The sequence below is a fragment of the Mastigoproctus giganteus genome, chromosome 4 (genome assembly GCF_048544385.1).
Source record: "Mastigoproctus giganteus isolate SK-2022 chromosome 4, ASM4854438v1, whole genome shotgun sequence".
Classification (NCBI taxonomy): domain Eukaryota; kingdom Metazoa; phylum Arthropoda; class Arachnida; order Uropygi; family Thelyphonidae; genus Mastigoproctus; species Mastigoproctus giganteus.
The window spans coordinates 173,866,638-173,884,593 of NC_143578.1; the positions used below are offsets into that span (position 1 = coordinate 173,866,638).

A 17,956-nucleotide genomic window follows, 5' to 3' on the forward strand; every position below is an offset into this window, starting at 1 on the left:
TCCATTTCCACATATACAGCCTGACAAATCCAATGTACTCTTTCTGACAGAACCCCAATTATCAGTTGATTCAACCACTGCCTATCTCAGTTGTCCAAATTATTCGCTGTATGACAGGGAATATCAGAGAGAACATATTCACACTTGTGCATATGTTCACTCTGATATTCCGTCAGAGACTTGGTAATTTGGAATCTTCTTTTCGATCTTTGTTGGCTTAAAACCCCTTTATGACATTCCGGCAAATTCATCTGTTATCTCTATTGTTTTCCCAACTCCACTAATCACTTGGAACTCTTTGACTTCCTCTCTTTGAAATTTGACTTTTTCCAGACCAAGTTTTCTAACAGTGTGGTAATTTTCATTGGCTATTTTAATGTTCACAACTCCAGCTGGCTTCTGTTTTCTAGTCACAAGAACCTAGCTGGTCGAAATGCGGAGGGTTTGCAATTACTAATGACCTCTCACAGACTCTTCACATAGGCACCTCAGATCACAACTTGGTGATGGTCACTTCTCCAATGGAATGTTTTTCTCATGGCCATTCCCAACCTTGTGTTGTTTGGCAATACAAGAATGTAAAATGGGATGATCAGCAGGATTTCTTCACTTCTTTTATTTGGTCGGATAACAGTTTCAAATCTTCTGATGTCAATGTTTACTGAGATCATGTCAGTGAAATTACGCTTGCATGAATGAGATCATATTCCACACTCCACCTTAAAATCTCGTCCTTTATCTAAACCATGGTTTTCCAATAAATGTGCTAAGGCTGTTCAAGATAAGATTGTTGCATATTGCAAATGGCTTGTATCCAAATCTTCAGCTTCATTTTCTGCCTATACCAAAATTTGTTATTTTGTTATTTTGGTTTTTTTTTAGGAGCATTAGCAACTAAGGCCATATTGCTCCGGGATATGCAGTGGTCATTCCCTGACCTTCCCGCATCCTCTGTATTTGGTTTTGACGGGCTCGAACCCCGGTCTAATCAAGAAGCGTGTGCTACGCACTGCTGCTCCTTCCCACCTGGCCACGGAGACGCCCTATACCAAAATGCGCAACGATTGTGAAGCAGTTATTAATCAGCCTAAACTAGATTTCGAACAGACTAACAGTAGAAAACTTGCATCTTGTCCAAATGGTAGTCGGGCATTCTGGTCTCTTGCCAAAACTACTGGCTGCAAATTTTGCCCATCTCTATTCTCACCGCTGTAAAAACCAGATGGTTCTATTGCCACTTCAGCTAAAGCTGACCTGCTAGCATCTTACTTTTCTTCTAACTCATGTACTGATGATCTTGGTACACCACCTTCTACTATTCCCAGTACACTCCATTCAATGCCACCTGTGGTCTTCTGTCAAATGGATGTCAGAAGGATTTTGAAAAATCTTAATGCTAAGAAAGCTCCAGGTCCTAATGGTATTTCTTCACTTGCACTCAAAACCTGTGCTCCTGATCTTACTCTGTTCTGTGTCGTCTTTTTTCACTTCCTTATTCCAAAGGTGTTTTTCCTTCTGCTTGGAAATTTGCTCATATCCAGCCAGTTCCTAAAATGAATGACAAATCCCTCCCATCTAATTATCATCCCACTGCACTTACTTCTAATCTTTCTGAAGAATATGGAAAAGGCAATTAACAGCCAACTCTTAAACTATCTATAACCTTTCCATCTGATCAATGATTGCCAGTATAGATTCCATCAGTGTCAATCCGCTGGTGATATATTGGCTTATGTTATCCATCCATGGCCAAATTCAATGGAAAAATTTGGTGAAACTAAAGCAGTTGCCCTTGACATTCCAAAGGCTTTTGATCGTGTTTGGCATAAAGGTCTTCTAAATAAGCTTCCATCTTATGGTTTGCCAATTGTTTTTTGTAATTGGGTATCCAGTCTCGGATTGCCCATGCAAGTGATAGAAGATGGCTCTGTCTTCTAACTTCTCCACTAATGCTGGTGTTCCCAAAGGTTCAGTTATGTCTGTAAATCTCTCATAGTTTTGCTGATGATAGCACATTGCATTCCACCTTCCAGTTTGAGAAACATTGCCCTACACAAACAGCTTCATTTTTTTTAATATCTCCTCCACCAATTCCTTAAATGCTGATCTCCAGGTAATTCATCAGTGGGACAAAGATAACTTAGTTGATTTCAATCCTTCTAAAACTGTCCTGTCTTATATCTCGCAAAAAAGGATTCTTCTGCTCCTATGCTTACCATCGATGACACTCTGATTTCTATGCAACATCATATATTGCTATTTCTCTTGGCATAAGCATTATAAATATTGTTTCCTCTTCATCTAAAAAACTGGGTTTGCTCTTTCACACTTAGCATTGTTTTTCTTCAAAACAGCTATTCACACTCTGCACAAATTGAAATTCTGCCCTACCATGGGGGCACTGCTCCAGATATTGTTCCCACATCCGGAGCAGTGCCCCCCAAACCTCTCTCTACTCTGTCTCAGAGATTTTCTGCTTTTGCTGCATGCCTTTTCTATAGATATTTCCACCATGGGCACTGTTCTTCTGAATTGACTTCTATAATTCCTGCTATCTCTTCTAAACCAGTCTAAACATATGCCACAACCAGTCAACATCCCTTTACTGTCCAACTTCAAACTCACAGAGGCAACTTTTCTTCTTTCTCATTTATTCCTTCAACTTCCATTTTTGGAACAACTTCTCTCATATGTATTTCCCAAAAATAACAATATGCAGAAATTCAAGTCTAATGTCAACAAGTATCTTCTTTCATCTTCTCAACCTTTAATCCATGCACAGTGCTAAGTACTATAGGTGCTAAAGTAATTGGTACCATGCTTTGTACTAAGCATGATGCTAAGTGCTTGGGGTTCTTATAAAAAAAAAAAAAAAAAAAAAAAAAATTCAGTAAAGTTCAAAACGATGAACTTATTATTAAAATACATAGGAAGAAATCCTATAACTGTTTTCAAACATTTTTCATTTTACTTGTGCAACGTTTTCTCACATTACCAATTTTTTTGGAAATCAACCTCACATTTCACAGACTATTAATCTGTGTTGGCTAGCTTATTTATAATTGCTTGACAGTTACAAGCATAATTTTAGACTAACAGTGCCCATTTAAGGTGGAGAGTGAACCAGTGAAGGCAGCAGCCCTGAACACTGCTAGTATACGAACTACAAAATTTACTGATATTACAAGGCGCCTCCGTAGCCAGGTGGGAAGGAGCAGCAGTGGGTAGCACACACTTCTTGATTAGACCGGGGTTCGAGGCCGTCACCACCAAATACGGAGGATGAGGAAAGGTCAGGGACCACCGCATTTCCCGGAGCAATATGGCCTTAGTTGCTAATGCTCCCAAATAATAAACAAACAAACATAAACAAATTGATATTACAAAAATAAATGGAATATTTAAAAATAATAATAAAATATTTAAACAGATAATAAAACAATATATAGTTGCAGACTGTTAATCTGTGTTAGGTCAGCTTATTTATAACTGTTTTACAACTATTGTGTTTACACCAGCAGTTCCAATGTCAAGCAGCTGCAACCACAAATGCTAAAGGAGAACCCCAAAATTTACATGGATTACAACTTATTTATATATATAAATAAGCAAAAGTTATATATATATATATATATATATATATATATATATATATATATATATTATTATAATTATACAATATTATAATTTAATTCTATTTATTTAAATTTAATTTATAATTTAATTTTAATTCTAAATTCTATTATATATATAAACATAATATTTAAAAAAAGAAAAGAAAAATAGTTAAAACAGAAAAAAATATAGAGTAAAACCCATATATATGTATTAGTGCCATATATTATGCTTGCCAACTGCATGATAAATACCAAAATTAAAAATTTGAAATAATCTTGTGCCACCACAAAATTGTGCGAAGCTTCATGCCCAGAAAGCACGTCAGTGGGTGTTCAAAGTTTGATAATTAGGCATCTGCAAAGTACTGCTTTTACACATTTTAAATTTTAACATATTCAATGTTTACATTTAATTTTTTCTGCCTCAACATACCTGAGAAAAACCCCCAACTCCAAGTTCCTGGTGTAATACATTCAAAGCTTTCTTACCAGCAATAATACCAGACTTTAAATTAACAAAATGTGGTTTCTGATGAGCAGCAGTTGACCATGAAGTGTAATGTCTTTTCTCGTCTACCACATGAATCTAAAAAAAAAAAAAAAAAAAAAAAACATGAAAAAAAAAACAAAAAAAAAAAAAAAAACAGGGCAATTATGATGGAATTATAATTGCTAATAAATATCATCTTTCACTATTTACTGTATTATTATTATTAAAGGGAATTTTCTAAATTCTATTATATTTATCAAATATATATACAAAGGGTACTAGGAAAGTTTTGCAATATGACGCAACAATGAATCACAGGAAGCTGCTTGTTGCTGCATGTTGAGACATGTTCATATGTGCATAGTAGCCGGCGCGCCAAGTCGATGGGGTCAGTTATTCATTAGTAGTGAGAGTGTAAAGTGCTTGCGATGGCATCGTGGTCACGAAATGAGATAAGGACAGTTTTGCGGTATAATTTCGTGCGTGGTTTAACCATAGACCAGTGCTTAGAAGAAATGACTCTTGCACTAGATGACTGTCCATATCGTACAATGATATTCAGGTGGTATAGAGAATTCCAAAGGGGAAATTTCACTCTGGAGGATTCTGAGAGGCCGGGAAGGCCACAAACGTCAGTTACGGAGGAAAACGTTACTGCTGTGAGGAAAACGCTTGACGAAAACAGGCGAGTGACCTACCAACAGATAGAGGATACTTTGGGCCTAAATGCACCAGCAATTTGTTCGATTCTGCAAGATCATTTGCACATGAAGAAACTTTGTTCTCTCTGGGTGCCGCATCAACTGACTGAAGAGCAGATGACACGACGTGTGACTTGGTGCCGGGAGATGTTAAAAAAGTTTGATAAGGGACAATCTCGGTATGTGAACAACATCGTGACAGGTGATGAGACTTGGCTGTACTATTACGATCTGCTCACCAAGGCTCAAAACAAAGTTTGGGTCTTTGATGATGACGACACACCCGTAATTGTCAGAAAATCCCGATCTGTAAAGAAGAAAATGATAGCTGTATTTTTCAAATCGAGTGGAATTGTGGAACGTGTTGTTTTGGACACGCAGAAGACAGTCACGGCTAAGTGGTATACTGAACAATGCCTGCCTAAAGTCATTGGATCTATGAAGAACCTGCGGCCAAAGTCAAGAATGGACACCTGGTACCTCCATCACGATAATGTTCCAGCTCACCGTGCCAAAGCCTGCACAGAATATTTGACCACGACAGGACTGAAACTTCTCGAGCACCCTCCCTACAGTCCAGACCTTGCTCCCTGCGACTTTGCACTGTTCCCACATGTGAAAATGAAGCTAAAAGGGAGGCGGTTTTCCAGTGATGAGGACCTTCTACGGGCTTGGGACAACGAGTGTGCTTTACTCCCTAGTGAAACTTGGCAGAACTGGTTTAAAGATTGGTTTCGGAGGATGGAGAGGTGTATTGAATGTAGAGGAAATTACTTTGAAAAAATTAAATAAACAAAGCTGTATTGCAAAACTTTCCTAGTACTCTTTGTATATATATATACATACACACACATACACATATCTCCAATATAGGTATTAGTATTTATCACAGCAAATGATAAAAGTTTACACAACATCATCCTACAATTTTTCCTACAATCAATTACTCTTTGGCCAAAAGGAAATCTTTGGACATCTGCAATCATCCTTTTTCAACCTTAAATTTACGTTCCCACATATGTATCATTCAGGCAAGGGTAGTTTGGAAGTTAAGCTACCATCATAATTTACTCAATCCATTTAAGTCCTTAAACACTTCAATACAGTCTCCATGCAGGCACCTAGTTCCCAGAACCATTGCATTTATACAATGGGATAATCACCTCTTTACATATTGAGTTACCAAAAATATTTAGACACTAAACGAAAAGACAATGATTTATGCTGACATCCTAAGAGAAAAGTCGATGCTAGTTTACAAACTGGTTTTAACAGGTGAATAGTATCCTTCAGCCTATAATGTAGCATGTAGTCCTCATAGAACACTTTCATCAATTTACTACATATGTTGGTGGAAATATTTCTTTATTCCTTTAGCAGAGGCATTCAGGTTTTTAATTGAAACAGTGATGTGGCTTTCACCCAACATCTTTCCAAAATTTTTTTAGTGGTTTGACTGGATGCACCATCAGTATCATTATTTTCTTTAAACCAAGCTATAACTTTACAGAGCCACTGAAAGGTGAGGATGCTATTCTGTTGAAAAAAGTATGCTGGCTCTGTAAACACCCAGCATACTTTTTTTTTTTCAACCATAAAAATGTATTGCTTTTGGAAGAACAGATTACTAAATATTTAGCATAATTACTTTTCCGCATCATAAGTTCACCACCACACTGCAAAAAGCAGACCCAAAACATCAGACTGATTGCATTGTGCATTGCAGATGGGATTAAGCTGTTTGTTTAAAATGTTCTTCCCAGTTGGGGCTGCACCCCAAATTTTCCCAGCAAGCACATGTGTGCTTGCTGAGAAAATCTTCCATAATATGGAATGCAGTGTAAGCTATAAAATCAAGTTTACCTGTATTTTCATTGGGTTTAAGTGAAGGTAAAATAACTGTAATCTTTACATTTTAAAAGTTTAAGTTCCTCATGATGCCCAAAAAAAAATTTATTTTTGTTTTATTATTTTCTAAGTTGCTTAGGCCTGCCTAGAATGATCTAAAAGTAAACTGCACACTAATAGCATGAAAAAAGTGGCTGATCATAAATTGTTCCTGACAGTTTATGATCATCATAAACTGTCAGGTGGAAGATGACTCTCATCAACCGGTGAAATACCACCACTTTGCTTATTGGAGGCTTGAAGTGGTGGAACCCATGTTTAGTCTCTAGAGCTAAGTTCCGGTCAACCCTTCCCTATCTCTTCCATCATGCAGTATGATTGATGACTTTTGAGGTTATGATGAACGTTGTGGCGAGATCCAATATTCCTTACATTTCGAGGGTACAGCTCTAAAACGGTTTTCGCAGGCCGGCCGCTAGTTAGTACACCGGACCGGACCTACTGGTAACTCTCTAGGAGGCTTCCGGATCAGCTAGTGTATAAGCTTGCTACCTCTACTCTGCCAGATAGTGACTGGAGGGAGTCCGAGTAGTGTGTATGCGGGGAGCATTGTCGAGGCCACGTTATGTCAAGGATCTGGGTATATTCTTACCACATGTACGCCATATCCAAAAATTTCATTACTTCATACAGCATGTCCCACCCACTTTTTCTTACTATTGAATACACCATGAATTGTCAAACTAATAGAGCAAGCTTATCTGCGAAAAGATCTAAACCTCCCAAGGACTTCCTAATTCATTTCACAAATATACGTGGTCTCAGTTCTAATCTCAACGATGTCCATTTCCACTTGCAGTCTGCCAAACCTCATGTACTTTTTCTGACAGAATCTCAGTTATCGGTTGATTCAACTACTGCTCATCTCAGATGCCCAAATTATTCGCTGTATGATTCCTATCGCCTCAAAGGTGGTACTTGTGCATATGTCCGTTCTGATATTCCCTGTCAGAGACTTGCCAATTTGGAATCTCCTCTCTTTGATCTTCTCTGGCTTAAAATCTCTCTACCTCATTGTGTCAAATTCATTTGTTGTCACTACCGTTCTCCCAACTCGACTAATCACTTGGAGCTCTTTGACTTCCTCTCGTTGCAACTTGACTTTCTCCAGTCCAACTCTCCTAACAGTGAGATAGTTTTCCTTGGCGATTTTAATGTTCACAACCCCAGCTGGCTTCCGTTTTCTAGTCACACTGACCCAGCAGGTCGAGATGCTGAGGCTTTTGCAATTACTAATGACCTAGCACAGATTGTTCATTTACCTACAAGAATACTGGACAATCCTAATCACAGCCAATACGCTTGATCTTTTTCTCACAAACAACCCTTCTAAGTACACGGTCGAAGTGAGAGCTCCTTTAGGCACTTCAGATCACAACTTGGTGATTGTCTCTTCTCCAATGGAACCTTTATCTCATGGCTATTCCCCACCTCGTGTTGTTTGGCATTACAAGAATGCAAAATGGGATGACCTGCAAGGTTTCTTTTCTTCTTTTCCTTGGTCGGATTACTGTTTCAAAACTTCTGATGTCAACGTTTGCTCAGATCGTGTCAGTGAAATTATTCTTGCAGGAATGGAATCCTTTATCCCACACTCCACTTTAAAATCTCGTCCTTTATCTAAACCTTGGTTTTCCAATAAATATGTTAAGCTGTCCAAGAAAAGAATGTTGCATATCGTAACTGGCTTGTTTCTAATTCTTCAGTTTCATTTTCTGCTTACACCAAAGCTCGCAACAATTGTAAAGCAGTTATTAATCAGTCCAAACTAGAGTTTGAACAGGCTAAGAGTAGAAAACTTGCTTCTTGCCCTAATGGTAGCCGAGCATTCTGGTCTCTTGCCAAAGCTATTGGTCGCAACTTTTGCCCATCTCTGCTCCCACCTCTGTCCAAACCAGATGGTTCTGTTGTCACTTCAGCCAAGGATAAAGCTGACCTGCTAGCATCCCATTTTTCTTCCAGCTCATGTATTAATGATCTTGGTAAAACACCTCCCACCATTCCCAACACACTCCATTCAATGCCTCCTGTGGTCTTCCGTCAAAAGGATATCAGAAGGATTTTGATGAATCTCGATGTTAAGAAAGCTCCAGGTCCTGATGGTATTTCTCCACTTGTTCTCAAAACCTGTGTTCCTGAACTTACTCCTATTCTTTGCCACCTTTTTTCACTTTCTTATTCTAAAGGTGTTTTTCCTTCTGCTTGGAAATTTGCTCATATCCAGCCAGTTCCTAAAAAGGGTGACAAATCCCTCCCATCCAATTATCGTCCCATTGCAATTACTTCTTCTCTTTCTAAAGTAATGAAGAAATCAATTAACCGCCAACTCTTAAACTACCTAGAAACCTTCCAACGATCACCAGTATGGATTCCGTCAGTGTCGATCCACTTGTGATATTCTGGCTTATGTTACCCATTTATGGACTAATTCAATGGAAAGGTTCGGTGAAACACAAGTAGTTGCTCTTGACATCTCAAAGGCTTTTGATCGTGTTTGGCATAAAGGTCTTCTAAACAAGCTTCCATCTTATGGTTTGCCAACTGTTTTTAGTAATTGGTTATCCAGTTTTCTCTCTGATCGCTCACTGAGGGTGATGGTTGATGGCTCTCTGTCTTCTAACTTCTCCACTAATGCCGGTGTCCCCCAAGGTTCAGTTCTTTCCCCCACTCTTTTCCTCTTGTATATCAATGACCTTCTTCCATTGACTGGAAATCCTATCCATAGTTTTGCCGATGATAGCACATTGCATTCAACTTTCCATTTTGAGAAACCTTGTCCTGCTCAATCAGCTTCAACTTCTCGAAAATCTGCTACCAATTCCTTAAATGCCGATCTTCAGGTAATTCTCCAGTGGGGGCAAAGACAACTTAATTGATTTCAATCCTTCTAAAACTCAGTCTTGTCTTCTATCTCGCAAAAAGGATTCTTCTGCTCCTATGCTTATCTTTAGTGACACTCCAATTTCTAGGCAAAAGGATATATCTCTTTTGGGGATTACCCTGACTTCTAATCTCTCTTGGCACAAGCACATTACAAATATTGCTTCCTCTGCATCTAAAAAACTTGGTTTTCTCTTTCGCTCTCGGCGTTACTTTTCTTCCAAACAGCTGCTCACTCTGTATAAATCGCAAATCCGCCCTGCCATGGAATATTGTTCCCACATCTGGGGTGGTGCCCCCAAAACCTCTCTCAGGCTTCTTGATTCCATTCAAGTTAATTAATTCCATTCAAGTTAATTAATGATTCATCTCTAACAGACTTTTTTTTTTTTCAACCATAAAAATGTATTGCTTTTGGAAGAACAGATTACTAAATATTTAGCATAATTACTTTTCCGCATCATAAGTTCACCACCACACTGCAAAAAGCAGACCCAAAACATCAGACTGATCGCATTGTGCATTGCAGATGGGATTAAGCTGTTCGTTTAAAATGTTCTTCCCAGTTGGGGCTGCACCCCAAATTTTCCCAGCAAGCACATGTGTGCTTGCTGAGAAAATCTTCCATAATATGGAATGCAGTGTAAGCTATAAAATCAAGTTTACCTGTATTTTCATTGCGAGTGGAGAATACAGTTTACCTGTATTCTCCACTCGCTGTCTCATAGACGCACTGTTTCTGCTGCATGCCTCTTCTACAGATACTTCCATGGGCACTGTTCTTCTGAATTAGCTTCTATAATTCCCGCTCTCTCTTTCAAAACAGTCCGAGCACGTGCCGCCACCAGCCAACATTCATTTACTGTCCAACGTCAAACCCACAGAACCAACTTTTCATCTTCCTCATTTATTCATTCAACTGCCGTTTTCTGGAACAACCTTCCTTCACACGTATTTCCTGAAAATTACAATTTACAGAAGTTCAAGTCCAATGTCAACAAATATCTTCTTTCGTCTTCTCAATCTCCAACCCAAGCACGGTACTAAGTACTATAGGTTCTAATACCTCTCGTGTTTGGGATTCACATAAAAAAAAAAAAAAAAAAAATCATAAACTGTCAGGAATTATGACAAAGATTCTATGTCAATATACATAGAACCTTTGTCATAATGGGATAGTAAAATTCATTATATTAAATTTTACTTTGCCAAAAAAAAATTGTCAGTGAACAGAAAGAGAGTGAATCTGAGTGTTTTTTTTTTTTTTTGGGTAGTTGTTGGTACATAGGCTTCTGTGGCCATAATGCACCTCCCAAGGTTTTTGCACTACTTTGATCCAAGCCTAAGGCGGGAATCAAACCCGTGACCTTTGGGTTGCCAGGCAGGCACTTTACCCACCCGGCTAGCCCGGTCGGCGAATTTGAGTGTAAAAGATAAGTAAGACTGTTATACATTGAATTATAGATGTGTACGATAAATGAAACTTGGGCAATATGTCTCAAAGGGAAACGGCAGTAAAATTAGGAGTGCCTCAGTCATCTTTATCAAAATTATTAAAATCACGTCACACATTAAACACTAATATGATTAGTGAAACCAGAAAAAGGAAGTATGAAAGGAAATGCTAAACAGTAGAAGAAGCTCTGTTCATTTGGTTCAAACAGGCTAGCTTGTTTAATGCATCAATCAATCGTAGCATTTTCTTCAAAAAACTAATGATTTTGCTGAAAAACTAGACAAAGAGTTTAAGGAAATGGACGGATGACCGACAAGATGGAAGGAGAAGCATGATATTATTTACAAAAAACTTTACAGAGAAAAACAGGATTCCAATGGTTCTGCAGCTGAAAACCTCTTGGCAAACTGTGTTAAGCCCTTATAATCCTGAAGACATTTTTAATATAGATGAAACGGTTGTAATACAGGACTGCCTGAGACCATTGCACGACTTAAAATTCCTCTGATCTGCAGGAAAGAAGATCAAAGACAGGATTACAGTTCTTTTAACATGCAATATGGTGGGTACAATGAAGATAAAGCTGTTAGTTATAGGCAAGAAGAAATCCCCTAGATGTTTTAAAGGAGTAAAACAGCTGCTTGTTGAATATGCCAATAATGCCAACACTTGGATGACAGCTTCTTTGTTTGAAGATTATGTGATTTGCAATTAGATAAGAAAAACAAAAAAATTGCATTGGTTTTGGACATCTGCCCAGCTTATCCAAAGTTGACTTACAAAAGGAGTATAATGATTAGGTGGATATAGATGTTGATCTACAAGTTACTACAGCTTTAACAGATGAAGAAATTGCCCTGTCTATTACTGATAATTTTGCCGAGGAGAAGGAAGTAAATGAAGATGAATCCAAATGAATTCCAGTTACAAAATGGCAAACTCGTGAAGCTACAGCTGTCTTGAGGATAGCATTGGAAGAAACTAGTACAAATTATTGTGAATATAGACTGTTACACAATATTGAAAAATCTATAAATAGACTGTAGTAATAATTTAAGGCAATCTAAAATAAGTGACTATTTAAAATTATAATCATATTACAAAGTGTTATGTTTAATTAATTAAGCTATGTACATAAGTATAAATTTATTTTTATTTTGCTAACCTGTGGATAATATTCTTCTGATTTTCACATATCATTTAAGTGAAATAAACCTTTGGTAATAAAATGTAAATTTGTGCTTTATATCTTTATTTTTATAGCAGCTGGATAATATTTGTTAATTTTCGATTATTAGAATCAGCGTTTATTAGAATCAAAATTCAATTTGCAAACGTGATCACTATAACAGGAGCTTACTGTATATTGAATTTGAATGGAATGAAAATCATGTCTCGGAGAAGAGTAGCAAAGCAAAGGACTCAAGATAGTTGGAGTGCCGTGGCTATGGGGAGAGCCAAGGGATGCAGATCTCTTCCGAATAATGGCTTTATGAAATGCACAACCTTTTTTGATGTTTGCAGATCTATCTAGAACAAGACAATGTTGCCAAGGGGGATGTCTTTCTGTGTACACGATGAAAGGAGTGAGGATATTAGGCATCAAATCAGTGTTATTATGGACCTTTCTAAGAGCTGAAAAAAAAAAAGGATGGATGCCCTTGAAGGAATTAAATTGAGGGGGGGGGTCAAGCACTCAGCTGCCCGTATCAATGCCAGAGCTTTCACTTGATCATCAAGAAACACAGCTGCAACCCAAAGTCAGAATGTGCTGGTCTCACAGGAGTTAGTTGTCAGTCACTCTACTGTCAGGGAAATGGGATACATGTCCAAAAAGGATAGGTGGAATAGGACTAGGGGTATATCTGCCAGAGGCAAGAGTTGAAGACACTGTAGAGCGGACATCATCTCTTAAGGGCACAAAAGGTGATATTGTTGTGCATGTTGTCACTAATGATATTATAATTATGGATTTGAGAACTTTGCGGATCTATCTGGAACAAGACATAATATTGCCAAACAACACAGCTGCAACCCAAAGACAGAATGTGCTGGTTTCACAAGAGCTGAAATAGTCACAAGTTGATACTGTCTTCAATTCTGCCCAGACATGATAGGAGAGAGTATATTACGAGAGTTGTGTCAATCAATCCAGAAGAGATTGCACAATGCTCATAGGATGAATTTTTTTCAGTGTGGTTTATAATTGTTAACAGGATTGACTGCTTCTACAGGGATGGGACACGCTTAAATAGAAAAAGTGCAGGAATACTTACTGATGCGATCGAGGCAGTGTTAGGTAGGTCAGAAAACTGCTAGCTTGGGGGATACACAGACTAATAGATTAACAACAGCAGCAGGCAGAGGTGAAAGTGACTCTTGCACTGCTTCTACTGGAACAAGCAACAGCCTTGAAAGCAAGGTGATGGGGATTTCAAGGAATGCTGGGAGCCATCATGAAACAATACATGGGCAGTGTTACGGTAACTAAGAATAAGAAAAGGGTGCATGTATACTTGCATATATGCGAATGCTAGGAGCATAGTAAATAAATTTGATGAATGTGAAGTGCAGGTCAAGACATCAAATGCAAACATTGTTGGGACATCAGAGATGTGGTGTCACTTAGATATAACGGATGCATAATTTGAATATGGGGAGTACAATGTACACAGAAAAGAAAGACAGGATAGGAAAGGAGAAGGGGTTATGCTCTTAGTTAAGAAGGACATAAAATCTAAGGTAATGCAGAGTCGAGTCAGTTTGGTGTGACATAAGCACTGGGAAAGCAAAAATAAGAGTAGGAGTGTGTCATGGGACCAATCACTCTGATGAGTATAATGAACAAATGAAAAAAAAAATAGAATGGGCCATCAAATCAGAATGTCATATAATGGGAGATTTTAGCTATCCAGATATTGACTAGAACTTGTGAGTTAGTAGTAGTGGCATGTGGAGCAAGAAATCAAGTGTATGAGCTTATGCAGCTTCAGCCAAAAAAAAAAAAAAAAAAAAAAAATCACACCACTCCCTCCAAATGCCTGTCTGGTTTCTCGTTAAATTTATTTAACCTATCAACTTCCACAAGGACAGATGGAAGTTTGTTCCAGCAATTAACCACCCGCTGGCTAAAGGCAAATTTCCAAACATCTATTCTACATCTGTCTTTTCTTAATTTGAATTTATGCTCCCTTAGGTTCGTAATCTGAACAAGTGGAAGGATCCCAAAAGAATTCAGCGTGCTCAATTCATTCAAGGCCTTATACACCTGAGATCACCGCGCAGGTCTAAAAAAAAATTGCAGTTAGTCTCCAGCCACTGCAATTTGCAGAACTTAAGCCTCTCTTAGTAAGAGGATCCCTTCATTCTCCCTCACCAATCTTGTTGCCCTTCTCTGTACATGCTCAAGCAAATCTACTTCCTTCCTAAAATGAGGCCTACAGACCTGTCGCAGTACTCAAGGACCATTGCCTTTTACAGAGGGACAATCACCTCCTTTTGCCTGCTAGCAAAATTCCTATATATCATTGACAAAACGCCATGACCTGCCCTCGCAGCCTGTCTGCATTGCTCAGAAAACTTCATATCTGACTGCACAATTACTCCCAGGTCTTTTTAATTTTCTATCACCTTCAGTGTAGTACCACACAGTTCGTACGTTCCTCTGGGGTTACTTCTACCCATAAGCAGTACTTTGTATTTGTCAAGGTTAAACTTCAGTTGCCGCTTCTTAGCCCATCTGCCCAAATTATCTAGATCCATTTGCAGTAACACACTGCCATTACTGTCATTAACATCCCTGCCAACCTTTGTATCATCTGCAAACTTCGACACTAAGCCTGATATACCTTCATCAATATCACTGATAAATATACAAAACAACAGAGGACCCAACACCAAACCCTATGGGACACCACTAATAACATTAGTCCATGAAGAGCAGCACCCTTTGATTACCACTCCCTGTCTTCTCCCACTTAACCATCCTTTCATCCATTGTAATAACTTACCCTTAATACCACTGTGCTCCAATTTGTACGTAAGTCTTCCATGCGCAACAGTGTCAAAAGCTTTCCTGAAATCCAAATATATGATATCAAGATTATTTTTTGCATCCAGTTCCTTTGTAACCACATCATAATATCCTATGAAATTTGTCAGACAAGACTTTCCCTTAACAAACCCATGCTGTGTCTGAATTATTGCCGCAGTCTTGTCTAGATGATCATGCAATGCATCTTTAACAGTGACTCCATAATTTTACCCGGAACAGAAGTTAAACTAACTGGTCTGTAATTACTCGTGTCATCTTTCGATTTCCCCTTTGTGAATTGGGCATACATTTGCACATCTCCAGTCCGTGGGGATCTCCCCTGAGTCCAAGGATGCTCTCATAATTATGGCTAAGGGTTTTCTTAGTTGCTTTGCCACCTCCTTTAATATAACTGGATAGATCCCATCCATCCCAGGTGCCTTTCTTATGTTTAACTTCAACAATTTCTCCACTTTGTTCTCAGTTATTACAAAATCATTAAGCACCCTGCTACAATTTGATAACCTTCTGCCATTTTCAAACCTTAATAACTCCTCATGTTGTTGTTGTTATGTTGTTATTTGGAACTAATTAGCTACTAATTAGCAACTAAGACTATATTGCTCCGGGGATATGTGGTGGTCATTCCCTCACCTTTCCACCTCCTCCGTATTTGGTGGTCATGGGCTCTAACCCCCGGTCTAATCAAGAAGTGTGTGCTATGCACTGCTGCTTCTGCCCACCTGGCTACGGAGGCGCCTGGGATATGTGGTGGTCATTCCCTCACCTTTCCACCTCCTCCGTATTTGGTGGTCATGGGCTCTAACCCCCGGTCTAATCAAGAAGTGTGTGCTATGCACTGCTGCTTCTGCCCACCTGGCTACGGAGGCGCCTAGTAACTCCTCATGTGTGAATGTAGATGCAAAATACTCATTCAGTTTGTTTGCTATCTGAGCAGGATCATCAACAGTCGAACCACAGATATCAAGTGGACCAATCAGATTCATCTCCTTCCTTTTAGAGTTTATAAAATTAAAGAAATCCTTGCTGTTTTTCTTAGCATCTTTTGCCAAACATTTCTCGTAATCTGCCTTCACCTGCCTAACCTCCTTTGTGACCTGATTACAAACTAGCTTATATCTGCCATAGGCTTCTGAGTCGCTTGATAATTTATATGCATCCCATGCATTTTTCTTCTGTGTCACGAGTCTCATTAGTTCATTTGATAACCATTTAGGACTAAATGGTTATCAAAAATATTTAGTTAGGACTAAATAGTTGATCCCAATGTACAGAATTTAAAAACTGTCTGAGACTGTACAGAATTTAAAAACTGTCTCACCTTTACCAAAGCAAAAACACTTTCCTTTATCCCTGATGGTAATTATATCTTTAAGTAAATCCCACATCAATACACTGTAATCACTGCCACCTAGTGGTTCCTTTATCTGCAAATTCTTAATACACGAATGATCACTGCTGATAACCAGATCAAGAGTATTACTCTCTCTGGTTGCCTCTCGAACATGCTGCTGCTGCAGAAAACAATCATCCAATAAATCCACAAAAGTCTTACTAGTGTGTGAGTGACCAACCCACAAGTCCCAGTTAATATCTGGGAAGTTAAAATCCCCCATTATAAGACATTCTGATTTACTAAGCCCACTCTATTTCTCTGTACAATTGTTCACTGTACTCATTCGAGTCATTAGGCCTATAACACACTTCTACTCTTATTTTTGTTTTCGAATTGCAAAAATTGGTCAATCACAGATTGACCAACTGCGATTGACCAATTTTTTACAACAGTATATTAGAGAGACAACGAAAGGAAGTAATATTCTTGATCAGATTATGAGCAGTGATTATTCTTGCATTAAGAATCTGCAAATAAAAGAATCACTATGTGGCAGTGATCACAGCATACTGATTTGGGATTTACTTAAAGATGTAACTACTATTAATGATGAAGGGAAGATTTTGCTTTCATAAAGGTGACTACAGTGCTCTCAGACAGTCTTTAAATTCTTTGCAGTGGGACCAACTGATGATGTTAACATCAGAAAATTCTAAACAGGAAGATTTCAAGGAATTAATCATAGAAGCTACTGTTGTTATTGTGATTTGGATTTTTTTTTTTTAGGAGCATTAGCAACTAAGGCCATACTGCTCCGGGATATGCGGTGGTCATTTCCTGACCTTTCTGCATCCTCTGTATTTGGTGATCACAAGCTTGAACCCTGGTATAATCAAGAAACGTGTGCTACGCACTGCTGCTCCTTCCCACCTGGCTACAGAGGTGCCTCCATAGAGGCTACTGCTTCTATAATTAATTCCTTTGGCTTTTCATACCAACTAAGCAATACTTTTCTGGGTATAGGCCTAAATGTTCAAATCTCTGTCAAAACTAGATTCTAGGTGGTAGATGACGCTTGACAAGCTGGTGCCTCGATTTCCCAAACGGATGAACTGGTGGGATGTTCAAGAGCCGCCGTAGTTAAAGTAGGACTGGTGTCAAAATGATCAAACAACGACACAATGCCAAAACTGCAAAGGTCAGCGAAAGGTTTATGTTAGAGGTGAGCACCGGGTCCAATGACTCGTAGAGGCGTAGCACTGTTGAAGAGTTGACTGTCCAATACAACATGGGCCAACCCAGAGCAATATCTGGCATGACCATGCATTGCAAGCTTGCACATATGGGCTATACCAGCAGACGATCAGTATGGCATCCTCTCCTAACCAAGGTTCATCTGCATAAAAGACTCGCCTGGTGCAAAAAGCATGCAAGTTGGACGTTAGAAGACTGGAAGAAGGTGTGCTAGTCGGATGAGTCATGTTATTTACTCCATGCCATGGATGGTTGTGTAC

General features: G+C 38.7%; 1 protein-coding gene across 1 annotated transcript in view; it reads right to left on the minus strand.

Annotated features, from left to right (window-relative positions):
• LOC150087211 (glycogen debranching enzyme) overlaps positions 1-17,956 on the minus strand; it is a 763,093-nt gene that overhangs the window by 447,918 nt on the left and 297,219 nt on the right. Inside the window, exon 13 of the mRNA XM_090371076.1 lies at positions 4,051-4,203. Within this exon, the coding sequence (XP_090227202.1) occupies positions 4,051-4,203 (153 nt within the window). The remainder of the gene's footprint in view (positions 1-4,050; positions 4,204-17,956) is intronic.